The sequence below is a fragment of the Aotus nancymaae genome, unplaced genomic scaffold, assembly GCF_030222135.1.
Source record: "Aotus nancymaae isolate 86718 unplaced genomic scaffold, 86718_ANA_hifiasm-v0.15.2.pri h1tg000040l, whole genome shotgun sequence".
In the NCBI taxonomy this organism is placed as follows: domain Eukaryota; kingdom Metazoa; phylum Chordata; class Mammalia; order Primates; family Aotidae; genus Aotus; species Aotus nancymaae.
Window position 1 is genome coordinate 21,237,586 of NW_026988454.1, and position 27,845 is coordinate 21,265,430.

Genomic DNA, 27,845 nt, shown 5'->3' on the forward strand with positions numbered 1-27,845 from the left:
CCACAGTAACAGTTTCTCTTCTTGGCAAGACATGTATTAAAAGTGTAAACTGAATAGCAGTTTTGCAGAAATCCTGATAGTAATTATTAAAATAAATTTAGTCTAATAGTAAATTACGAATACCCATTTTCCTATAGATGTTCAGCAACATCAGATATAATCAACTGTATATACTTTGTGAATCTAATAACACCTTTATTGGATTTTTTAAATGTTTCCTGTTTACTAAGACTTGCCTCTTCTATAAAATATTTGTTTTACATCTTACATTTCTTTTATCTTAGTTTTTAAAATACCCCTTAATAGCTCTCACCTAATTAAATAGGTTACAAATATTTTGCCTATTGCTTGTTACAATTTTTTTTTTACATGATCTTGCTATACCAGATATTTTGGTCTAATCAAATATCTATCTTTTCCTCTTTAGTTTTCAGCATTTGAGAATTTGGGATTTTCTTAGCCCAATATCAATTTTTTTTTCCCATCTATGCTAAATCTTTTGTAGCTTTATTTCTTGTTTTTACATTTAGGCTAATTTCCATATTGTATCATTTTGGGAAGCAGTGAGAATGAAATGTGACTTTTTATTCCAAATGGCTAGCCACTTTTAGCAACAATATTTGTAGGTTAGTCCAGCCTATCAGAATCCTTCAGCCTCTCTTTTCTTCAGTGGATGGAAGCAAATTTATACTGTTTGTCCATGGTTTAAGATATTTAGGCTTTTTAATAACAATGATTTACAAGTGGGAATGAAAGTACTATAATTTAAGAGTGTTCATGTTTTGAAAAGTACGATAGGTTTCAAACTGAATAACACTTCAATTACTGCTATTTACTCTATGAGGTCTTCCAAAATGAACATGAGATTTTTTGTAAAAGCAGATTTCTGAGTCTCATCCCTACAAAACTAACTCAGTAAGTCTGAAATGAGGCTCAGGAATTTTCATTAAGCAAATTGGGTGCTTTTATGTACATATTTCAGGGAACCAAACAACACTTTGAAAAGTCACAGCTTATGGTAACATTTTTTTAGAAACATTATTGAGTTACATACATATGTGTATATATGTGTACTTTACATATATACATAGAATATATACACATATTTATTTTATGGATGTATAGTATGTGTGTATATATATATATACACACACATAAAAATACACAAACATGTATATATTTATCACATATGTATATATAAATATCACATATGTGTATAGAGACACATTACATGCATATATGTACATATGTATACATATAAATTTTATATGTATATAATTATATATACATATATACTTATATATACATATATGTATTACTTATAAATATATGTACATATAAATATGTACATATATGTATATAAAATACATATATGCATACATATGCATACATGTATACAAAATATATATGAACCCAATTTACATATATGCATATAAATTATATATGTAAGTAGAACATTGGTAATTTCATGATGCCTGAGACTCATGCAAAGAAACATATTCTTTTAATTAATAAGGTATTCTGTACTTCTTGCCAGTCTCAGCTAGTGTGTGCGTTTTTCTATGTGTCTGTGTTTGTATATATACATATACACACATATATATGCAATTGGTTTTTCAAAGTAAATAAGTCAGAGTATTCTCTTCTTTCTTTTGGCTATTTATGCAGCTTACCCTAAATTGAAATTTTATGTTCAAGTTATAAAAACAAATTGTGGCAAGACTTTAAAAGTAATGTGAAATAGTTTTATTTCTAAACTGTAGGAAATCGTAAATATAACAAACTATCTCACATGAAAAATAATCTTAATTGTTTACCAAAAACTATTTATTCAAGGTATTACTGATGCTTAAAATTACCCTGAGAAGTTAATAAAAACTGTGAAGATGGGCAATGAAAGTGCGATCCTCCTGATTTTGAATCTACTGTTAAGGGAATTTAAATATAATTGATTTCTTGTAAAAAAGAAAATCAATATATAAAAAAGAAAATTCCAAGCAGACTGCAATATTTTTCAGAAACTACTTAGGGTAAGCTTTATGTTTAACACCATTGGACTTTGAAATACAAAAAAGGTTGAAAATTCGTATCTAGAGTAGAAAAAAAATTAGAGTATGAAACATATTTAAGAAAGCAAGATTTAATTCAACATTAAAAAAATAAACAGATGTTATAGTCATTAAATTATATGTATTACTTAAATCAGGGTCTTTTACTTTTTCACCTCAGGAAATCTGGTGCTAGGTCAAAAGGGTTTTTTTGTTACTTAAGTAACATATAAATGTATTTATGATGTCTAGGCAAAACTTATGTTTAATGAAAAAATAACTACATTTTATGGCCCATGACAACTATTATTTATTCCCAGAACATAGCTGTCAAAGCAAATGCACTTCTTGCTGTGGTTTTCGGTGTTTTGTTTTTGTTTTTGATTTTTGTAGAGACAGAGTCTCTCTATGTTGCTAGGGCTGGTCTTGAACTCCCGGGCTCAAGAGATCCTACCACCTTGACCTCCCATTTTGTTAAGCCTAGGCTTTTTTTTTTTTTTCTGTTCTCAATAAATTAAGGAATCTTTCCTATCCAAGTTCACTTAATGTATAAAACAAACTTGACCGATGTCTCATTTTGCATTAGCATTGGATTGTGTCACAAAACCCCTAAAATTTCTTTGAAAGAAATAAGTTTGGATCTTTCCTAAATTAGTAAGTTGGACGTAATATGAGTAAACCCCTAAAACATAAAAGGCAAAAGTGAACAAAGTTTTCAAAGGCAAAAAAGTACATCTCATTTTATCTTTCTATTATAGAACTATATGAATTCAAAAGTAAAACTTCAGACAAAATATTTATTATTTTCCTTAATTGACTTAAATGGTAATGCAAATATTGTGAGTCTGCCTTAAGTTTCCTAGATATTGTACTTTAAATATCCCAACCCTTATATAAAACCATACAACGACCTAGTGTCTTTCACAATTCATACTATAGAAGCTCAGATTTAATTGTATATGGTTTGAAATATACTCTCTCCTTGACTATTGCTATCACAGACTTGAGAAGACTAAATCCAGTAGAGAGAATTGCAACCATCATATCACTTAGGCCCTCGGTTATGAACATAAACACCCAGGAAGAAGAGAAGAGAAAAAGGACTAGGGAGAAAGAAGAAGAAATGCTCATTTATACAGTTTCCAAGGGGTATTAACCATATCCAGAAGGAAACATCCATGATACAGATGTGCTGTACTTTTTCAGTCATTAAGAAGAGCATTTTAATGTATTTAAGAGGAGTGACCACATGCCACACCAGCTATGAATGGTTAAATTATATGTAAGAAAAATAATTTTATGCAAAGTTTCAATTTTTTTATTATTTGGTTTTGTTTTGCTTTGTTTTAAGAAATAGGTTCTCACTGTGTTGCCCAGTCTGGAGTGCAATGGTGCAATCATAGCTCACTGCGACCTCAAACTCCTGGGTTCAAGTGACCTTCCTGTCTCACCCTCTTAAAGTGGTGGGATTATAGGCATGAGCCACCACACCTGGTCTTTCCAAAGTTTTGAATAGAAAATTGCTAAAGAGAAACCTGAAGTCTTTGTGGCTAATAGAATCTAAAAACCTCCCTCAACAGTGAGAATGCAATAAGATGGCAAAAATATAGACTGAAAATGACCAGAAGACTGGAGGTAACATTTTATTACCACCTCAGCACTTACACTAAAAGCTACAACTTGGAAGGCTTACCAAATCCTGAGGAACTGTCATATAAAAAGATGTTTAAAAGGATGCTGTAAACATTATCATCCATATGATGGCAACAATGACAAAAGCCTAATTGTCATCTGTTAAGTTACAGAGCCACTAGCAGGGATCATTCTCCCAAAGTTCCATTTTCAAATAAGTGCAGGCGCCCAGTGGTGCTGCCTTTTGAAGTGTCACCTGTGGGAAGACTCACAGCTAACATGACATCCGTAACCCATTCTCAGGAACTTATTTAAAGCTGAAGCACTCACAAGAGAAGCAGAAGCTGTATCAGCAACACTGGGATTTGCTCTCTGCTCTCAAGTTCTCTTGATCTAGTTTAATTTTGCCCGCATCGTTGTCTTCATTAGGAAAGCTTTGGTGGTTTGCAAGAATATTCTCCACTAGGAACCGGGAAGCTTCATCTATGTTTATGTTATCCTGTAATGCAGAAATGAAGACCAGGATTAATTTTTAGGATTAATTCTTAGAATAAGGCATTAAGAGTATGAATGGGAACTAGGAAAATGAGTTAGAGGTGGCATTCTAAGTGTACAGCTACTTTCCTCTAATACTAAAGTATGTGCCCGTTAAGAGCTGAATGCTCCAAAATAATGCAGCAATGGAAAGAATTTCCTTATTTCTATGAAGGATGCCTTTTCTGATGTTCCTATCTTAAACCTTTGCCACTGAGGTCCAATGAGCTATCCCGATGGTTGAAAATGAATCTTCACCCTGCTATGGGCTGCAATTCATATACTGAAGGCATTCTGAATTTAAAAAAAATCCTGCCCTTGAATATCTAATTAAAGTATTCAGGATACATTGTGAAAAAAAATTGAAAGGGCTCAAACCACATTAAAATACGATAAATGTATCATGTCACTTCTCCATCTCTAAGTACAAATTATTCCTTTTAGTTGTCATGCATAAATTAGCTTGAAACAATGTTGTAAGTGCAAATGTCCATTAAGTACACCCTAAGGATTTATTAGCTGTCACAGCATTTGTGTGACTGAATTTTAAGTTATCATTAAATACACTGTAAGTAACACATTGCAAAAATTGTGCTTTTTTAAAAATATTTAACTGTTTATTGGGGAGGGATAGCATGGGGAGAAATGCCAGATATGGGTGAGGGGGAGGGAGGCAGCAAATCACACTGCCATGAATGCACCTATGCAACAACTTTGCATGTTTTTCACATGTACCCCAAAACCTAAAATGCAATTAAAAAAAAAAAATAAATAAAATAAAATAAAATGGCATTACAATTTTGATAGAAATGTCTTTAACTCTTCAGATCACTTTGTGTAGGATGGATATTTTAACAATATTAATTTTTAGAATCCATTAACAAAGGATATATTTCCCATTTTGTATTCTTCAATTTTTTTCTCAACATTTTATAGTTTTCAGTATGCAGACCTTTCATATTTTTTGTTAAACTTATTCCTAAGTATTTTATTCTATTTGATAATATTGTAAATTGAATTGTTATCTTTATTCTCTTTTCAAATATTTTGCTGTACTTTAAAAAATGCAACTGATTTTTATATGTTAGTAGTGTATCTTAAAAATTTACTAAATTAGTTGGTTAGTTAAAAAAAAAAAAAAAAAAAAAAAAAAAAAAAAAAATAACTTCAGATTTACAAAAACATTGCAAAAATAGTAAACATTCCTACCATTCACACAGATTTCTCAATGTTAACATCTTAGATAAACAGAATACAACTATCAAAATCAGGAAATTATATAATAGTGTTGTATCAGTGTTAGTCTAACAAGCTTACTCAAATTACATCAATTATCTCCACATCCTATTTCAGATCCAGGATCACAAGCTGTACTTCACTGTTGTCTCTCTGGTCTTTTTTACTCTGGAACGGTTCCTCAGTCTCCTTGCTTTTCACGACCTTGACACTCTCCGAGCGCACTGGCCAGTGAATATACCTCCATCTGGGACGTTCGATGTTTTCTTATCATTAAATTCAACTTATGTATTTTTTGGCAGGAATAAAACACAAGTGATGTGCCCTGCACAGTTTATCAGGAATCACACTGCTTAAAGTTGTTTCTGCCAGGTTTCTCCACAGAAAAGTTATTATTTTTCCCTTTGTACTTAGTGCAAGTATGTAAATATCCTGTTTCTCACCACACTTTTCCCCACTAATTTTAGCATCAATTAATTCTTCCCTACAACAGTCATCACTGTGGTGTTTAATGGTGACTTTTTATTTCTGCTATCCCTTCTACATTTATTAGCTGCAATTCTATTGTGAGAAAGAGGTTCTCTTCTTCCCCATTTATTTATTCATTTGTTCATTTTTATCATGGATTATTACTTTATAAGTTGAACCCATTGCAATAATTATTTACTTTGCTGCTAGAATTGCCTTACATGATTGGAGCTTGTATGGCAGTATCCTGTATATTTGTGACATGTCCCCATCAATTTGTGAGCACTTCCTTAGTTTCTAGCACCACGAAATACGTCAGGTATATCTTTGCTTTCCTTATCCCAACTGCCCTAAAATCAGGTATTTCTCCAGGGATTCCCATTCTTTTAAAATGAATGATATTTAAAAACTATGTATTTTGAGCACTAGGTAAGTTCATTGGTTCTGTGGTGTCATTGCTTTTAAGCCCTCTCAGCAGGTATGGCTAGTAAATATATGTATGTATACACACATGCACCTATATCCACTTCTTTATCTCTTTGTTTACACATGTGTGTACATACATGTATCTATGCACACACATACATGCATATACTCTCTCACACACACACATTCATATATGAAACCTGAAGCTCATATTAATGTCTAATCCAATCCAACACTGCAAGGTTCTTTGTAGCCTTTTTCCTTATTTGTAAAGCCTTTCTTAGACAACAAGAAACCTAAAAGAGCTGTGCTATTTACAGGCATCTTTCATAGCACTGAAACAAGTTTTTTATTTATTTATTTTTACCTCCACTCCCAAGGTAACTGTTAACTTTAATTCAAGTATTGATCTCATGAATGTCCAAGTGACATTCAGTCCCAGTTATCCCCATCATATCAAATAATTACAAAATTCCCTAACTGCATTTGAAAGCAGTTGATTAAAATTCCAGTATGTTACTGTAATTAGTCACATGTTAGTGTAATTCCCATATGTTAATATAGTTAGTCATAAAGTTTCATATTTGCCATAAAGGTGAAATGATGAAATTTATTTGCAAAAGTTGCCTATGTTTCTAGTAAAATTCAGGTGACTTCAATTCAAGCAAAAGTCAGATTCAAAGTTAGCTGCTGGCCAGCTCAGAAGTGTACCTATTAGTGACATTTAGGCAGTACTTTAAGCCTTAACTCTAAGATTTTTAACCTACATTTTTAAGATTACTGTTATTCTCTTAGAACACTCCTGGTTTACTGCCAAGGAAATTCTGTAGAAGCTGCTTCTATTATATTTGTAGGGACACACAGGGCAAACTTGAAACTTTTACTCTTAACCAGTGTTGCACCTTTCATGTAATCACCTCTGCATGTAATCCTATCCATACATATGATGAAACTGATGACTTACACAGTCACAAGCTACAAGTCACATGATGTCTTACATCTTAGGGCAAATCTGGATTACCTGAAAGATTAAATAAAGCCTAAAGGGGAATTTTGTCTATCACTTGTAAAACTCCTCCACCAAAATGCATACTCGCATAAGCACTTACATTTACTGCCTTTTTTTTTTTTTTAACAGCAAAGCTGTTAAGTAGAGCAAATCACCCAACACGCATACAGAGCAGACAGAGGGCATGAGTGACAAGAATAAGTCCTTCTCTCTCCTTCTCTCTAAGAAGCCTGTCCTTCTGTGACTTTCTCCTTCAAATCAGGTTAAATGCTCCCATAGCATCTGTGGGCTTCATCTTTAATCTTTCTTCTACCACATTTTATTTTTGAAAATAAATTTTAAGATGCTATATTTTTTCAAGCAATTAGCTTCTAGCTTAGATGTGTACATTTCTGCTTCCAGTAGACAGTCTTTTTTTCCTAGTGACTCCACCATTGCCCAATTTTGGAGCAGTCTCTCTTTTGTGCAGGCTCTCTCATTGCTTTGCTTTTATCCTGCAGATCATCACTGGCATCAAGTAGGTTTTCAATCTAAGGGTGAGTTTCTAGTAGAGCTAAACCTAATCTGATAGTAAATATCCAGAAAGAGGTAGGTGTTTTGGAGGAACAATGATACATACATACATATATAAAAACACACACAAAATCCACAGAACACAAACTAAAAGCTAGAACTGTGCTAAGATTTCAACAAATTTATGGTCTAATGTTTATCTGTCATCACAGAATTTTTCAAAAATTTCCTCATTCTTACATAAATCTGATTGTCACTAACCCCCTCATATGAAACTTCCAATGCTTATAACTCCCCCTCAAAATTTTATGTATGTATAATTTCACTTTTGAGATGGGGGTCTCACTTTGTCATCCAGGCTGGAGTGCAGTGGCTTGATCTCGCCTCACTGCAATCTCTGACTCCCATACTCAAGTGATCCTCCCACCTCAGCCTCCCAAGAAGCTAGGACCACAGGCATGTGCCACCATGTCCAGCTACTTTTTGTATTTTTGGCAGAAACAGGGTTTTGCCATGTTGCCCAGGCTGCTCTCGAGCGATCTGCCTGCCTCGGCCTCCCAAAGTGCTAGGATTACAGGCATGAGCTACTGTGCCCAGCCACTAGACTGTTAAGATTTTTGAAAGCCAAGTTAGTGTTTTATTTTTTCCTTCAGAAAATATTTTATCCAACTTTCCATAATAGACAAAATAAAAAAATTCTCATTCTATTATTTATGAAGCATACCACAACTGTTCATACTTTCCTGTTGTTTAAAATCTTTTGTACACAGTCAATATAAAACTCTTCAAACATCATCTGAATAAATCTCCTCTCAGATCTTTTCACATGGTCCTGCATGTGACACACATCTTCACCAGAGGCATCTTCCTATATTCATTCAGCCTTTTGTGAAAATCAAAAATTCTTGAGCTTGACAATACCCCCATCCACTCCAGTTGCATGAGAAGTACCTCAGTTAAAAACTCAAACTCATGGAAAATGTCATTTGCTTTTTACTCTAAATAACTCTTTTTGTTTTGATGGAAAATCTGCCCTTCTATTCACTTCCCCATTAGCCAATCTGGAAAGCAGTCCTGCTGTGGACTGAAAGAAGCTATAATACATCCATGCTACACTTCTCATTTTCCAGACTTTCAAAAACCGCTCACATAAATACATCTAAATACTTTAAAGTTACAGCTCAGATTTATGAGCTAGACAGCAAAAGGTGCATATGCAAAGAGGATCTCACCTTTGCAGAGGTTTCAAACCATCCGGTGAAGCCATGTTCTTTGCAAAATTGGTCCATCTGGGAAGGACTCTGGCTAGTGTCCCTGTTCTGGTCACATTTGTTAGCCAAGAGGACAGCAGGAATAGGGCTGCCATTTGGAAGATGAACTTTACTATCCAGATCACTTTTCCATTTTAAGACTGCCTCAAATGTGGAACTTCTTGATATATCAAAGACTACAAAAGCACCAACAGCTTCCTTGTAGTATACTCGGGTCATGTTGCCAAATCGCTCCTGCCCTAGATGTAAATATAGGAAAACATTAAAAGCTTGTAATTCAGACAGAGTCTATATTTAGGTATAACCCCCTTTACCTGAAGAGCAATACTATGAACAAATACCTCCCATTCCATAGCAACATGACCTGGTGTGATTAAGGCTATCCATATAGACTACGACCCATACAGCAGACGTGTCTCATAATTTGGTTTGAGTACATAATGAACTAGTTTTATGTTCTGTACAACATATTCTCCATAAAAACAAATATGACAATATTTAAAGCTACAAAGTCTGTCATTTTTTCCTACTCCTCTCCCCTTAGTCTAAGAGAAGAGAGGTACTAAAGGAAAACACGAAGCTGGAAGCAGAGGAGAAAGAGACAAGAATAGAAGAAGTGAGGCCTGCAGGAAGGAGATAAGGGCAGTGGGCAACATGCTAGGTGAATAGATTAGGGCTGGACGTAAGATAAAGTAGTTCATGTTCTCAACTCATCTCTCCTTCATATCTCTAGCTCATACCCACTTTTGAGTGCAACATTTCACTCCTGTAAGAAGTAGACACATGAAATCCATTTCAGAACAAAAAGCACAACTGGTTGTGTTATTACAAGAAGAATCAATTTCTGAGTTCTTTAAATATCATTGTACTTTTAAAATAATTTAACTTACGTCAAACACTTTGGGAAAAATCTGGTTTGTACATTATATAGGACTTTGCAAAGCATTCTCTTACTGTCTGCTATCGTACTAATCTTTGGCGTAGGAAAGACCCTTCTTTTCATGTGACAGATGTAACAACAGGCAAAGGGATGCTTGGCCAGAATTACAGTGGCACTGACTAAGAAGACAGGACTAGAATCCAGGTCTTCTGACTCCCACACACCTATAGCTGTAGGATGTTAGCCTTTCTGAACTATCTTGCAGTTTGCTTGACTTAATTACTGACTACAGTATGAAGAAAAAAAGCTTGGCAATCAATGTACATCTAAGATTTATCACTCTGTTCTAATGATAAAGATACTTTCATCTTGAAAAACATGAGCAACAGGCTTTATCTACATTTTATTGATATATTTTATCTGCAGAGATGCAAAGATACCCCAAAATATAAAATTCTTCTTTCTCTGAACTCTACAATGCAATATAATTTTATATATTGTTTTAGGGAATAATGCAAGAAGAATAAAACAATGGTCAAACATGAATGGATAAATTTAAAGTTTCTTTGTTTTGTGATGACTCCTCTTATGGTTTAATTGAAGCTGTACTGTAATAGTCCAAAGGTCTAAATTTTACTGGAACAAATGGTCACATACGAAACCCCACTATTATGTTCATATCTTATTGTAAAGCAAATTTGACCAATTATATAGTTCATTGGCTCATAATTCTGACATGTATAAAAACTTATATGATATGCCTACCGTTCAAAATTACTATTCTACAGAAAGACTCTATATGCATTGAAATGATTCAGACTCCAATTTTGAATGCAGGGCACACATTACCAACCACTTCCATTTTTATATATTTTAATTATTCAATATGAAAGGACTAAATAACAAGATATGACAGTCTCAAATTAGGAAAGATTGAAAAATTAAGAAACCTAGAAGTTAACAAAGAGTTGTTAAACTTTACTGTTGCTTTTTTTTTTTTTTTTTTTAGTGAATCATCTGTAAATTTCAAGTATTTCCTTTTGCTAGTGAGTCTTATACAAATATTTACTCATATAAGCTTTCTGGTAAAGCACAAGAAAATCAGAAATGTCTACAACAAGCAATTTTAAAAGAAGACCCTGTGGCTTAAAAATATTAATTAATTTTCTTTAGGTTCCAAGATTAGGATTCAAAATTCCATGGCAGTCCTGACATCAGAGTGTACTTTTTAAACAACCACACTATATGGCAAATCAAAAGTGTCAATTAGATGGTTAAGTAAATGAAAACAAAAAGCAATGACTTGGATAAAAAATGCAAACTGGGTACAAAGGGCTTGTACCCAGAATATATAAAAACTCTGAAGACTCCAAAATAAGAAGATAAAAAACTCAATTAATAATGTAAGCAAAAGATCGGAACAGACAGTTTACTAAGAAATACATATAATGAAAAAATAAGCACAGGAAAAGATGTTCAACATCATTAGTCATTGAGGAAATGCAAATTAAATCACAACATTACACTTCACACCCACAAGAACGGCTAAAACTAAGAAGTCTTACTATACCAAGTGTTGAGGATGTGGACAACTGGAACTCTCAAAGTCACATTCATTATGTTCACAGATACCAAATCAAATGTCAATCAACAGATTAATGGATAAACTATTGTATGGTTATACATCAAAATACGGCTCAACAACAGAAAGGAAAAGAACAAAACCACAGATACAAGCAACAACGTGGATGTATCTCAAAGTCACCATGCTTTGTAAAAGAAGCCAGATCAGTGAGCAGGTGGGTAATATTGCACAAGTTCATTTACATCAAATTGTAAAAACTGCAAACTATGACAATACAGTAAGAGAAAGCAGATAAATGGTTGCCTTGGGAAAGGAAGGGGTACATATTACAAAGGGGCAAGAGAAAAACACTCTTGAGATGAAAATATTTGAAGCATTGACTATAGTGATGTAAAAACTTTTCAAATTGTACTGCTTATCGTATGCCAATTACACCTTCATAAAAGTATAAAAAATAATACCTACCTCTGAGGGCAACTGAGAGGGTTAAACTTAAAGTCCCTGCCCAAGTCTTCCAGGGAAGTTTGAGGAACTATAGCCAATGGCCTAATCCAGCTAAATAAAGTTTTACTGGAATTCAGTTACCCTCATTTGTTTACATATTGTCTAATTCTGATTTTGTCCTACAATGGCACAGTTGAGTAGTAGCCACATAGATGAAATGGCCTACAAAACCTAAAATACTTGTCAGGTCCTTTATAGAAAACATAGCTGATTTCTGTTTTGGGATGCTAAGAATATTCTGTATCTTGAACTGGAGGTGGTATATAAAAATTCATGAAGGTATTCACTTAGGGTCTGTGCACATTAAGTTGTACTTCAAGTTCAAAACAGTGTAAAATACCAGATAAGCCCTGCATACATGTCAGCTATTAAGTGCTCAACAAGTTTATTGCATGATGAAAGCATGAGTATGCTTTTTAAAAATGGTGCCAATTGGCCAGGCTCGGTGACTCACACCTGTAATCCCAGCACTTTGGGAGGCCGAGGCAGGTAGATCACAAGGTCAGGAGTTCAGGACCAGCCTGATCAATATGGTGAAACTCCATCTCTATTACAAACACAAAAACTAGCCAGGCATGGTGGTGCGAGCCTGCAGTCCCAGCTACTTGGGAGGTTGAGGAAGGAGAATTGCTTGAGCCCAGGAGGTGGAGGTTGCAGTGAGGCAAGACTGCGCCACTGCAATCCAGCCTGGGTGACAGAGTGAGACCCTGTCTCAAAAAAAACAAAAACGAAAATAAATGGTGCCAATTAAACATGTGAAAGTTTTAAAATATTAGCTCGTTATGTGCTATACCTTGTAATGGTAAAAATGGTTTGCAGGGAAAAACAAACTGGATAAAAATTCAACTATACCAGGGATTCAAAATACCAAGCACCCAACATTCAAGCAACTTTAGGCAAGAAACTTTTGTGGCTTAGCTATGCCAATTGGTCTCAGGGATCTTAGGGATCATCTAAGTCCTCCTGGCTCTAACATTTATTTTAGGTTCCTGTATTATAACTTGAATGTTATACTGATTTTCTATATATTCTACAATCACTGAATCCAGACAGCAATGGGAATAAAATGTAAATGACCCAGCATCAAAAGGCCAAGACCATGTATTTAGGGAAATAGTTTATTTTCTAAAAGAATAGTAAAATGTTCTATTTTAATGAATTTGTAATCTCTTTTTAAGAAATTCTTAATCCATTAATGCTTCAGAGATATTCTCAAATTGGTAAAGTAAGTAAAAAACAAAAATTTCCAAAACACATTAGGTTTAATTAGAGAGTGGATAAAGATAAGATGAATTTAAAATAATAATTGTAACATAAAATGAAGGGTTGCTCTCCAAAAACCTAAGTAGGTGTAACCTATATTTAACCAAGTTGCTTCAAAGATTTACAATGCATAGATATGCTAAGTTTCTCCAGTTGTAAAACTAACGTAAATCATGTACAAAGCATCATTTTTGCTCATCTACCACCTTTTGAAACCAAGATTAAATAAATCTGTCAAGTAAAAGAGTAACAAAACTGAATGAAGAAAACAAATAGGATAATTACTGCAGATGATGCTTAAGAAAACTATCTGGATAGAAGAGAGTGAAAATAATGGGAAAGAGGAGAATACATAGCCATCTGTTAGTTAGAAAGATTCTATTAGAGCCTTAAGCTAAACCCCTGCCATCCGTTTATTTTCATGTTGGTCTGTCTTTCTCAAGGACAGTGAAAGAACAGTGAAGACACTAGATGTTTGTAGCCTACTCAACCATTAAGAAGTACAAAAAACTTGCGAAAACATAAATGAATAATATAATTCTAAAACACTTTACCTTGCTCTTTTGTCTTACCCTCCAGAAGTTGTCTCCCCACATTTATATCTATGCACTTTTTTCACCATCCAAGAGAAGATCTCTACAAACATAAGACAACTTAAACTTGTGGATGTAGCCCCCTCTATTACTTAAGTGCTGATTTAGGGTGAAATCCTCATTATTTTAAGAAAATGCTATTCCTGGGCTGTAAATGTGAGACCTTTAAATCTTCCTTCTTTGGAAGAGTACTTTAATCTATTTTAGTAAGTGCCTACGAATATGTATTAATTGTGTTTAGTTTTTCTACATTTTATGATTTTTTGACAACTTGGGGCACTGTGGGCCCAGGGAGGGACTGACCCTCCCACGGTTAGCTAATTTCTAGAGACAGCAAAGGAGCTATCTTGGAGCACACCTTTGATATGCATACCGTATCAACCAACTAATCAATCCTAAATCTATACCCTCCCACCCCTCTCCTTGCACCAGGCTCCTGCAGTCTGGGACACTATCCCCCAGTCCCAAATCACCCCAGGGACCAGTACTGGACAACCATAGACCACTTCTATAGCCCAGAGTACACCAAAATTTTCAAACTAGCCAGTCCTCAACTTGCTCAGCTTGCTTACCCTACCTCATGGGACCCTTCCTGCAAAAGCCACAATCAAAGCTCCAGCCCATGCATTTTCCTTGCTCCTTCTTTCTCATGACCAACCCTGCTGCTTTTCCCTGTGGCCTGGTGTGGTGTGGCATAACGTGCCTCCACTCTTGGGAACTGTTAGTAATAACTATCTTTCTAATGGCAATCATCTGATCTGATGTCCTCATCATATCTGACTAAAAACAAAATCCTAGGTACATTTTAAAACAGAAGGAGAGTTATTTAAAATTTCTTATCAAAAGCTTAAGAAAATTGGAAGGTCAAGATAACATATAAGTGACTAATTTCATGATAACCAAAACATTTGAAAATTTGAAAAGTATTTGTGCTGCTATTTTGATACCAATAAACCAAAATTTTGCTGACTTTTAAAAAGCATATTGTTTTTATATATATCTGAGTCATGAAACCTGTCTCTACACAGTACCACTGATTATCTGTGTTTTCTTAGTCAAGTTACTATACCTCTCTATGTTGAGATTATAGGGTCACTAAATCTATAATTCATTCAACTCAAAAGGTAGAATGATGAGGCAAATGGCTGAGAGCAAAGGAAAGTTGTAGGACTTCCTATCAATGCTCTCTACTATGGCTACTGCTAACCTGAGCAACTTTTAGCTTATGAGGGCTAATTGAGGCAATGAAGAATGGTAACATAATCAAAAGGGAAAGGCAACAGGACTATCATTATCAAGGGAAATTCCATGTGCAGTAATACAAATATATTATTATGCTGACCAGCTGCCTGCCTGGACAGTTGTGAATGTATTGCCCAGACTGTGGCACTCAAAGGTGTCTCAGGACTCAGGAACAGTGAAAGATTTAAATATATAAATGGGACAGTAGGGTCTGCTTATAATTCAGCACAGAAATCGAGCTTGAATAAGGCTGAGGATGGCAAGATTGTACGAGTCATATTACTCATAGGTGACAAAGACTTTAAAAAGCCTTGTAAATGACTTAGTATGTTATCAGCCACCAATAAACACTGGAAACTTACCTGCAGTATTTTGTGCTTAAGATGGAGGCTACAAATAATTACATAGACTAATTCCTCAAAGCATGGCTTCTTTATATGTAGAAATATGTGTAAATCTGACTGAAGAATACCTTTAAGATCAGGAAAGTGTCAGAGGTAATTTTCCAGATTCTTGCTCCTGAAGGATTATAGGAGAGTTATGAAGAAAAGGCAAAGGGAGATTACTAGGTATACTAATTGACAAAGTGTAAGATGGAGCAAGGAAATCAGGATCCACATTCTATTTTGGATGGGAATCAAAACAATGTAAAATAAGTTTAGGCATAGATTATATAGTTTATATCGTCCAAGCATGCATTTTATGCTTGGGTAAATATCATTTATAGGGACTTCAGAGCAGACTGTTCCTAATTTGTCCTTTGGCCCAAAGGAGAGTTACTCATCCAGATTTTTATTAAAAAATTTTGTTTCTAAAAAGCAAATCACTCAATCAATACATGAAGACTAAAGTAGACTAGATCTAAATGGACAAACTTGTTTTTTTAAGATTTAACCTAGACCAGTAGTTCAACTTGCCTGAAAAATTCTATAGTTGCTAATAAGCAATAAGCTTACAATAAATAGTAAACCAAATACTATTTTACCTATGCTGAGCAATAAAAGGAAGATCAGAGACATCTCTTGCTCTATCTTGAGTGTGCATTTATTAAGATCTTTGTAAACTCTTACCAAAGACTTAAAGATTTTAGTATATTTCAGTTATGTTTTCAGCAGCAGTCCCAAAGCACATGTGAATTAAGAGATCACAATTATCTCACACAAAAACTGCACTAAACTACATCTGTATTTTAAAGCCAGATTCCTTCAATGCTATAAGAAAAGATTTGTGTATTCGAAGATCACACTGGTTCTTAATTTGAAGAGTTTAGCTGAATCTTCTTGGCTACGTGTATAGAAAACACTTGATAATTCTAACCTATGGTACTTGTCAAAGCTTTCAAGACCTAACTAGTAAAAACACCACATCTTAACTTAGTTATGCCAAATAGCTGGCTCTGCCTACTATTTTGCAATCAAAGACTATTTCTGTTATTTGAGAATTAAATATGATCCAACTTTGTTACTACATAAGGCAAGTATGCTTAGCCATGGGGGAAGTTTTGGAGCAGCCTTCAGTTTGCCTTCATTACATCATCATTACTTAATTCAAATGGTATGAGCTGAGATTCACTAGTAGTTCAAATATTCAAACCAAACAGTTAGTAATGTAGCTCTCCAAACTTTAGGCTAAGGTTTTTGTTGTTGTTGTTGTTGTTGTTGTTGGTCTCTCACTAAGCTATTTTTCTCCCTCATTTTCCTTATATTAAAATTCTATTTCTGAAAATTTTACTTATAAAGTAAGCCTAATCATTTCTATAAATTTACCTCTAATTTTATAAATTGCTGGTCTGTACTTTCTGTGTGGTACAACAATACCTGTTGAAACAATGTCTAACATCCAGAAATCCCTTTTGGAGATCTTAAAATTCTGTTTTCCTTCCTGGTAAAGCGCAAGCTTTGGATTTAGTGAAAAGTGCAAGGATATCCCATTTAGGCAAATGTGTATCACAGTCTGATAAAATCTGGATATGAACCCTTCCTGTCTATTGAGATCTGTGATTTTTAAAAAAAGAAGAAAATTTATATCTTACTCTTGCTTTTGCTTTCTTAAGTCTCTAACTATAAACACTTAAAAATCTAGTTACGCATACTCATTTATTGGTAGTAGGACCCAAATGTAATTTAATAACAAAATACCATAATTTACATAAAGAGTAAGGCAAGGTCAAGCACACTTGTAAGCAAGGTTTTAAAACCATCTTTGTGAAAATCCTCAGCTATGCTGCAGATTCCTGGAGAATGACTGTCACATGGTAAGGCAACCTTTAGAATCCATAACTTTGTCAAGAAGCAGAAATACTGTTCATTAGTATTCTGTGCAACAGCAGGAAGTGTTTCGAAAAAGCCTCTGGCTTCAAAGATGACTTTTCAAACGAATTTTTGGTTTTTGGTAACAACAACAATAAAAAAAGCTAAGCCCTCCTTTTCTCTTAGGGACTGAGTTGTGAACGTTTATTCTCCTATCTGAGGGAGAGAAATCTGCTCTTAAATGAATGAGTTATAGGTTACAGTTATTTAATACTGTTTCATATGTAACAAGCTATAAAAGAGAAGAACATTACCTGGCAGACAGACAGTAGACCTGTGATTCTGCCCACTGCCCCCCTACTCTGCTACCAGCCAGGCAGCTATACCCTCTATGGGCTTCAGTGTAGAGACTCTAGAATAAAGGGTGGCCTCAGGTGTCCCCTAATCCCAAACCCGCTCCCATCCTAATGCTTTACTGCAGACTGAGTTCTTAACACCTGTAATGATTGAACAGAGTAACTTTTGGCACTTTTTTTCCCCCCCGAGATAGGGTCTCTCTCTGTTGCCCAGGCTGGCGTGCAGTGGTGAGAACACAGCTCACTGAAGCCTAGACCTCTCCTAGGCTCAAGTGATCTTCCCGCCTCAGCCTCCTGAATAGCTGGGACTACAGCCACGCACGACCATGCTTGGCTAATTTTTTGTAATATTATTATTATTATTTGTAGAGACAGGGTCTAACTAACAGCCCAGGCTGGTCTCGAACTGCTGAGCACACCTTTTTCAGCTGTGCTCAAGCGATTCTCCAGCCTAGGACTTCCAAAGTGCTGCAGTTACAGGCGTGAGACACTGGCGCTTGGCTTGGTACCATTTCTATGAACTTTCCAACAGTTATCATCTTCTTAAAACGCCCAGTCCCAACCACCACGCCAGCCAGAGTTGATATGTTCATAAATCAGAGCAGGAGGAAATGTACTCCCTCAAACAGAACCAGTGAAAGCAAATGCCAGAGAAACAGTGTAATGGGGAGTGGGGGGGGGGGGGAGGGGGGAGGGGCAGGGCACCAGGGATGGGACTAGCTGTTGGTTTAGGAAGAGAGGAAGGAGTGAGCCAGCGTAAAGTTTCAGAAAAGCTTTCCCAAATCTTCACGGGGTGTCTGTTCTGGGCTTCCGAAGAGAGCAAAGCATTTGAGGAATGGAGTTTCCCTCACAAAGGCCAGTCTCAGAGCCAAGGCAGGTGGTGGAAATGATCTGAAAAGGAACCTGGCTTTTGGTCTTGGTGGTGTCACTAACTAAAGTGCAGCTTCGAGTAGGTCACCCAATCCCTCTGAACTTGAGCTCAGGCTGACTGAGAGGCGCCGGCCCGCTCCAAAGCAGCCTTTCCAACTCGTCCTGGTGTTTGATACGCGTGCGTTATTCAGAGTTCAAACTTCTGGAAAAGGCCCCCGGGCCTCCTCGCCTCCCGTCACGAGAGCGAGCCCTGACGTGCGAGACCTGCTCCAACTCCTACTGCCCATCCCGTCCTCCGGGCCCCACCGAGTCCAGCCGACCGCGTCCATAGCATCTCGCCCTTGGATTCGGCCTCTCTCTTCTCCTAAACGTACCCAGGCAGACGAGTTCAGGCGCACAGGAAAAAGAAGAGAGGCAGAGAGGAGCCCGGCGGCCCGGCGGGCTCCAGAGTGGGAAAGTCGCGGCCGCGCTTACCCGCGATATCCCACAGCTGCAGGCGCACCAGCGTCCTGCTGTCCCAGTTGAGGACCTTGAGGGCGAAGTCTACCCCGATGGTGGCCCGGTAGTGCTGGGAGAAGAGCTGGTGGACGTAGCGCTTGATGATGCTGGTCTTGCCCACGCCGAGCTCGCCGATCACCAACACCTTGAAGAGGTGCTCGCGGGTCTCGGGCGCCCCGGCGGCAGCCGCCCCCAGGCCGGGATCCCCGGTTCCCCCGCCCGCCATGAGCGCCGCAGCTGTCGGGCGCGCCTGGACTCCGGGACTGGCCCCCGCCTGGCCGCGCGCTCCCTCGCCGCGCCCCCGGCGGCCGCGGAAACTCCCCCGAGGCCGGCCCGCCCTCCGCCACGCCCGCCGACGCCGCCTGACCGGTCACAGGACCCGGAACCCACCGGCGATCGCGGCCCGGTTGGGGCTGACGGGGCAGGGCCTGGCGCCGGCCTGGGGAAGACCCTGCGCTAGGCCGCTCCCGCCGCCCCCTGCGCCCCCAAGCCTGGCCCGGCTGGCTGGCACTTCCTCTCTCGGGCGGCGCCTCCCGGCGGGCGCGGCGCAGAGGGAGGTCCGGCCGCCCCCTGGTGGGCCCGGGGGAGCCAGCCTGGAGACTTTGTGGGCCCCAGAGGTTCACTGGGGGCCTGAGGAGGCGCCGAAGCCGCTGAGGCCGCTGAGGCCGCCGGGGCCGGGGTCGGGGGTCCGGGCTGGCCTGGAAATCCACCTCCTGACCCACTCTGCCCGGAGGGAGAGCCACACCTGCGGGCCTTGCCTTGGGTCTCCAGCAGCCCCCTTTAGACAGGAAAGGAAGTGGCATCGTGACTCTGAACTTAACAAAGAACGGTTAACGCTGGCCTGGTAGTTCTGTTTTTAACTTTTTGAGGAACCTCTGTAGGGTTTTCCATAACGGCTGTGTCAATGCACATTCCCACCAGCAGTGTACAGGGTTCCCTTTGCTCTGCTCATCACCGACACTTGTTATCTCTTATCTTTTTGATAACAGCCATCCTAGCAGGTGTGTGGAGATACCAGCCGCTCTGGTTTGCATTTCCCTGTTCATTAGTGATTTTGAGCATCTTTTCTTATACCTGCCGGTCATTTATACTTTTTCTGAAGAAAATGTCCATTCAGATCCTTTGCCCATTTGTTAACTGGGTGATTATTTTTTTGCTGAGTTGTGTGAACTCCTTATATATTTTGGATATTAACCCCTTATCAGATATATAGCTCACAAATATTTTCTCCCAATCTATAGGCTGTTTTTTTAATATTCATTTTCTTGATTATTTCCTATGCAGTGCAGAAGCTTTTTAGTTGAATGAAGTCCCATTTATCTAGTTTTGCTTTGGTTGCCTGGGTTTTTAGTGTGATATCCTAAAAATCATTGCTAAAGCCAGTGACTCAGCCATCCCTCTTCTGGGTATATACTCAAAGGAAATGAAATCAGGATCTCATAGAAATCGCTCTCAAGTTCATTGCAGTATTATTCACAGCTGGAAAGATTTGGAAACAACCAAAGTGTCTGTTAACGATGAATGGATAAAGAAATCGTGACACATACGTGTGCATGCACGTGCTTATACACACGGGGACACACACACACACACACACACAAAATGGGGTATCATTCAGCCTTTAGAAGGAGATCTTGACATTTGCAACAACATGGATAAACCTGGAGGACATTATGCTACCAGAAATAAGCCAGACACAAAAAGAAAAATCTGCACAATATTACTTATATGTGGGATCTTAAACACACACATCACACACATTAGAATTCATAGAAACAGTGGTGGTTACCAGGGGCAGGGAAGAAACAGAATGATGAGGGTCAAAGTGTACAAAGTTGCAGTTATATAGGATGAATAAGTCCTAAAGATCTAATGTTAAAAATATTGTATTGCAAACTAGAAATTTGCTAAGAGAGTAGACTATAAGTGCTCTTACCATTTAAAAAATATTTGCGGTCAGGTGTGATAGCACCCACCTATAGTCCCAGCTACCCAGGAAACTGAGGTGGGACGATTACCTGAGCCTGGAAGGTCCAGGCTTCAGTGAGCTTAATTGCACCACTGTACTCCCGGGCAACAGAGCGAGACCATCTCGGGAAAAAGAAAAAATAAAAGAAAAATGAAAAAATGGTGTAACTATGTGAAATGATGGACATGTTAATTTGCTTAGGTCTAGTAACTATTTCACTATGTATATCACAACATCATGTTGTATACCTTAGATATATATATACATATATGTAACAAAATAAATAGTTTATTAAAAAGCTGATCATGCTTTAGTATTTAGGGAAAGAGTTAGAGAAAGAAGACACAGGGACTCTAAAGCCATCTTATTTTACTTACCTAACAATCCTTTTTCAGCCTTCATCTGGTAGCATTTGGATTAGATGTAAATGCTCTAAGATGAATCCCAGGAAATTGATTAGAAAGTAGTAGCCTTGTGGGTTTTTATTTTATAGAAGAAACATGAGGGACAGCCCCTTGCTTTCTCTATTTATAAAGTTGAGGGATGCACCCCATTGCCTTCATATTTAGAAACACCTGGAGCTGACATCCTCTGGCAGCTTCCTTGAATAAACTAAAGCAGCTGCTTACCCTGCTATCCTCACTCTAAATCACAATTATTTAAAAGTGTTTTTCAGAGGTGGAGGCATTTTAAAATTTAGAAGTCAAGGAGGGAGTAAAACCTTTTTTCTAGAGTAGCTATTGAAAACCATGAATGTGCCTCTAAGGAATTGTGGTCAACCAGTACCTGGCTTTCATGTTCACCTAGTTAGAGAGCCCTTCCAAACCCATCTACAGCTTGGGAAAGAAAAAAAAAAAGGAAATCCTTCAACTTTTGGCAAAAGTGCAGCATTTTGTTCTGTACATATGTAATACTATAGATTTTTTAATCCATCCTTCTCTAGCCCTTCTGAATTTCCACTGACTTTAGGGGTAGAATTGTGCTGGTGCTTACAATTAGAAATGGTCACTGCTAAAGGCAGGATAAACGTGTGGATCAATGATTCTCAAAGACAGGATAATGGTTTCGATGAGTGGTTTTCAAACTTGAATGTTCAGGGTTTGTTAAAACACAGGGGTTCTGATTCACATCTAGGGTGAAGCAAATAATTTGCATTTCTAACAAGTTCCCAGGATGTTGCTGCTAAGGCTCTAGGAGCGCGGTGGTTTGGATCAGAATTCGCCTCTCGAGCTTAAAAGTTTATATGTATCTAGTAATATATATCACATTTGTTTTATCCATTTATTTTTCCATAGACATTTAGAGTGCTTCCACACTTTTGACTATTGTGAATTGTGCTGTATTGAACATTTGGGTGCTAATATCTCCTCAATATTTTGATATTCATTCTTTTGGAGAAATACCAGGAAGTGGGATTGCTGGATCATATGGTGGTTCCATTTTTAATTTTTTGAGAAATCTCCATACGGTTTTCTATAGTGGCTGCACCATTTTGCATTCTTATCACCAATATACAAGTGTTCAAATTTCTCTACATGTCCACCAACATTTGTTTTCTTTTTAAAAATATAATAGCCATCCTCATACAATGGAATATTATTCCACCTTAAAAATAAGAAATTCCTACAATATACAACAACATGGATGAACCCTGAAGATGTTAGGCTAAGTGAAATAAGCCAGTCACAATAGGACAAATACTGCATAATTCTACTTATATAAGGTATCTAAAATAGCCAAACTCAGAAAATCAGGAAGTGGAATGGTGGTTTTCAGAGTCTGGAGTCAGGGAGAAATGGGAAATTGCTAATGAATGGATGCAAGTTTCAGTTATGCAAGATGAGTAAGTTCTAGAGATCTGCTGTACCACATTGTGCCTACAGTTAACAATACTGTCTTGCACACTTAAACATTTAGGAAAGGAAATTGTATGTTGTGTTCTTACTACAATAAAATAATTATTAAAGTTCACATACATTATGTAGGATCTTATAAATGTTTAGATTCTGATTCAGCATATCAGGGATGGGACCTGAAATTCAAAATTTCTAACAAGTTCCTAGGTGATGTCAATGCTGTTGGTAGACTACACTTTGGTTAGCAAGATGTGACGGTTAATATCGAGCGTCTTCTTGGCAAGATGGCCAAATAGGAACAGCTCCAGTCTGCAGCTCCCAGCAAGATCAATGCAGAAGGCTGGTGATTTCTGCATTTCCAACTGAGGTACCTGGTTTATTTCATTGGGACTGGTTAGTAGGTGCAGCCCATGGAGAGCAAGCCAAAGCAGGGTGGGGTGTGGGGAGGGGGTGCCGCCTGACCCTGGAAGCACAAGTGGTTGGGGAGCTCCCTCCCCTAGCCAAGGGAAAGAAGCCCTATGGGACTGTGCCATGAGGATCAGTACACCCCAGCCCAGATACTACTCTTTTCCCACAGTCTTTGTAACCCACAGACTAGGAGATTCCCTAAGGTGCCTACGCCACCAGGGCCCTGGGTTTCAAGCACAACACGGGGTGGCCATTTGGGCAGGCACCGAGCTAGCTGCAGGAGTGTTTTTTTAATACGCAGTGGCACCTGGAACCTCAGCAAGACAGAACCCTTCATTCCCCTGGAAAGGGGACTGAAGCCAGGGAGCTGAGTGGTCTAGTTCAGCAGATTCCAGCAAGCTAAGATTGACTAGCTCGAAATTCTCACTGCCAGCACAGCAGTCTGAAGTTGACCTGGTACACTGGAGTTTGGTGGGTGGGGAGGGTCATCTGCCATTATCGAAGCTTGAGAGGTGGTTTTCCCCTCACAGAGTAAACAAAGCCCTAGAGAAATTCCAACTGGGTGGAGCCCTCTGCAGCCCAGCAAAGTCACTGTAGCCAGACTGCCCCTCTAGATTCTTCCTGTCTGGGCAGGGCATCTCTGAAAAAAGGGCAGCAGCCCAAGTCAGGGGCTTATAGATAAAATTCCCTTCTCCCTGGGAAAGAGCACCGGCGGGAAGGGGCAGCTGTGGGCACAGCTTTAGCGGACTTAAACGTTCCTGCCTACCGGTTCTGTGCAGGGATCTCCCAGTACAGTGCTCAAGCTCTGCTAAGGGTCAGACTGCCTCCTCAAGTTGGTCCCTGACTCCTGTGCCTTCTGACTGGGAGACAGCTACCAGCAGGGGCCAACAGACACCTCACACAGGAGAGCTCCAGCTAGCATCTGTTGGGTGCTCCTCTGGGACAAAGCTTCCAGAGGAAAGAGCAGGCAGGAATATTTGCTGTTCCGCAGCCTCTGCTGGTGATACCAAGGCAAACAGGGTCTGAAGTGGAACTCCAGCAAACTCCAACAGACCTGCAGCAGAGGGGCCTGTTAGAAGGAGAACTAACAAACAGAGAAAAATACCATCAACATCAACAAAAAAGATGTCCACTCAGAAATCCCATCCAAATGTCACCAACATCAAAGACCAAAAATAGACAAATGACAAAGATGGGGAGAAACAAGTGCAAAAATGCTGAAAACTTCAAAAACCAGAATGCCTCTTCTCCTCCAAAGGATCATAACTCCTTGTCAGCAAGTAAACATAACTGGATAGAGAATGAGTTTGACAAATTGACAGAAGTAGGCTTCAGAAGGTGGGTAATAACAAACTCCTCTGAGCTAAAGGAGCATGTTCTAAACTAATGCAAGGAAGCTAAGAACTTTGAAAAAAGTTAGACAAATTACTCACTACAATAATCAGTTTAGAGAAGAATGTAAATGACCCGATGGAGCTGAAAAACAGCATGAGAACTTCGTGAAGCATACACAAGTATCAATAGAGGGATTGATCAAGCAGAAGAAAGGAGATCAGAGATTGAACATCAACTTAATGAAATAAAACATGAAGACAAGATTAGAGAAAAAAGAATGAAAAGGAATGAACAAAGACTCCAAAAAATATGGGACTATGTGAAAAGACCAAACCTACATTTGATTGGTGTACCTGAAAGTGACGAGGAGAATGGAACCAAGTTGGAAAACACTCTTCAGGATATAACTTAGGAGAACTTCCCTAACCTAAGAAGACAGGCCAACATTCAAATTCAGGAAATACAGAGAACACCAGAAATATACTCCTCGAGAAGAGCAACCCCAAGACACATAATTGTAAGATGCACCAAGGTTGAAATGAAGGAAAAAAATGTTAAGGGCAGCCAGAGAGTAAGGTTGGGTTACCTACAAAGGGAAGCCCATCAGACTAACAGTGGATCTCTCTGCAGAAACCCTACAAGCCAGAAGAGAGTGGGGGCCAGTAGTCAACATTCTTAAGAAAAAGAATTTTCAATCTAGAATTACATATCCAGCCAAACTAAGCTTCAAAAGCAAAGGAGAAATAAAATCCTTTACAGACAAGCAAATGCTGATTTTGTCACCAACAGGCCTGCTTTACAAGAGCTCCTGAAGGAAGTGCTAAACATGGAAAGGAATAACCAGTAACAGCCACTGCAAAAACATAGCAAATTGTAAAGACCATCGACACTATGAAGAAACTGCATCAACTAATGGACAAAATAACCAGCTAGCATCACAATGACAGGATCAAATTCACACATAACAATATTAACCTGAAATGTAAATGGGCTAAATCTCACAATTAAAAGACATAGACTGGCAAATTGGACAGAGTCAAGACCGATTGGTGTGCTGTATTCAGAGACTCATCTCACATGCAAAGACATACCCCATATGCAAAGACACACAGAGGCTCAACATCAAGGGATGGAGGAATGTTTACCAAGTAAATGGAAAGCAAAAGTAAAAATAAAAAAGCAGAGGTTGAAATCCCCTGATTTAAAAAAGGCTTTAAACCAACGAAGATCAAAAGAGACAAAGAAGGACATTACATAATTGTAAAGGGATCAATGCAACAAGAAGAGCTAACTATCCTAAATATATATGCACCCAATGTAGGAGAACCCAGATTCATAAAGCAAGTTCTCAGAGACCTACATAGAGACTTAGCCTCACACACAATACTAGTGGGAGACTTTAACACCCCACTGTCAATATTAGACAAATCAATTAGACAGAAAATTAACAAAGATATTCAGGACTTGAACTCAGCTCTGGACCAAGCAGACCTAATAGACATCTGCAAAACTCTCCACCCCAAATCCACAGGTATGCATTCTTCTCAGCACTACATAGCACTTATTCTAAAATTAACCACATGACTGGAAATAAAACACTCCTTAGCAAATGCAAAAGAACAGAAGTCATAACAAACAGTCTCTCAGACCACAGTGCAATCAAATTAAAACCAGGATTAAGATATTTACTCAAAAACCACACAACTACATGGAAACTGAACAACCTGCTCCTGAATGACTACTGGGTAAATAATGAAATGAAGGTAGAAATAAAAAACTTATTTGAAACCAATAAGAACAAAGACACAACATACCAAAATCTCTGGGACACAGCTAAATCAGTGGTTAAAGGGAAATTTATAGCACTAAATTCCCACAAGAGAAAACAGGAAAGATCTAAAATTGACACCTTAACATCACATTAAAAGAACAAAAGAAGCAAGAGCAAACAAATTTAAAAGCTAGCAGAAGATCAGAAATAACCAAGATCAGAGCTGAACTGAAGGGGATAGAGAATGAAAAACAACTTCAAAAAAATCAATGAATCCAGAAGCTGGTTTTTTGAAAAGATCAACAATATAGATAGACCACTAGCCAGATTAATAAAGAAAAAAAAGAGAGAGGAATCAAATTGACAAAATAAAAAATGATAAAGGGGACATCACCACTGATCCCACAGAAATACAAACTACTGTCAGAGAATACTATAAACACTTCTATGCAAATAAACTAGAAAATCTAGAAGAAATGGATAAATTCCTGGACACATACACCCTCCCAAATCTAAACCAGGAAGAAGTCAAATCCTGGAATAGACCAATAACAAGTTCTAAAATTGAGGCAGTAATAGTCTACCAACCAAAAAATTCCAGGACCAGATAGATTCACAGCTGAATTCTACCAGAGGTACAAAGAGGAGCTGGTACCATTCCTTCTGAAACTATTCTAAACGATAGAAAGAGAAAGACTCCTTTCTGACTCATTTTATGAGGACAGCACTATCCTGATACCAAAACCTGGTAGCAGAGACACAACAAAAAAGGAACACTTCAGGCCAATATCCCTGATCAACACTGATGCAAAAATCCTCAATAAAATACTGGTAAACCAAATCCAGCAGCACATCAAAAAGCTTATCTACCTCGATCAAGTCAGCTTCATTCCTGGGATGCAAGGCTGGTTCACCATATGCAAATTAATAAATGTAATCCATCACATAAACAGAACCAATGACAGAAACCACATGATTACCTCAATAGAAGCAGAAAAGGCCTTTGATAAAATGCAACACCCCTTCGTGCTAAAAGCTCTCAATAAACTAGGTATTGATGGAACATATCTCAAAATAATAAGAGCTATTTATGACAATCTCATAACCAGTATTATACTGAATGGCCAAAAAATGGAAGCATTCCCTTTGAAAACTGGCACAAGACAAGGATGCCCTCTCTCACCACTCCTATTCAACATAGTATTGGAAGTTCTGGCCAGGGCCATCAGGCAAGAGAAAGAAATAAAGGATATTCAAATAGGAAGAGAGGAAGTCAAATTGTCTCTATTCACAGATGACATAATTGTATATTTAGAAAACCCCATTGTC

The 27,845-nt window shown here is 38.0% G+C and overlaps 1 protein-coding gene across 4 annotated transcripts in view; it reads right to left on the reverse strand.

The window, feature by feature from the left end:
- The window catches only part of RAB32 (RAB32, member RAS oncogene family), a 45,520-nt gene extending 26,078 nt beyond the window's left edge, over positions 1-19,442 (reverse strand). For 3 of the 4 annotated variants that reach the window (XM_012452768.3, XM_012452775.3, XM_012452761.2), the window contains exons 1-3: positions 19,154-19,403; positions 9,099-9,376; positions 4,011-4,179 (exon numbers count right to left, since the gene is read on the reverse strand). In XM_012452768.3, coding sequence (XP_012308191.1) covers positions 4,030-4,179; positions 9,099-9,376; positions 19,154-19,403 — 678 coding nt within the window. In that variant the 3' untranslated portion in view covers positions 4,011-4,029. Of the gene's footprint in view, positions 1-3,678; positions 4,180-9,098; positions 9,377-19,153 lie in introns of those variants that run through there. The other variant, XM_012452753.3, reaches the window with a different exon arrangement.
- Between the last annotated feature and the right edge of the window lie 8,403 nt (positions 19,443-27,845).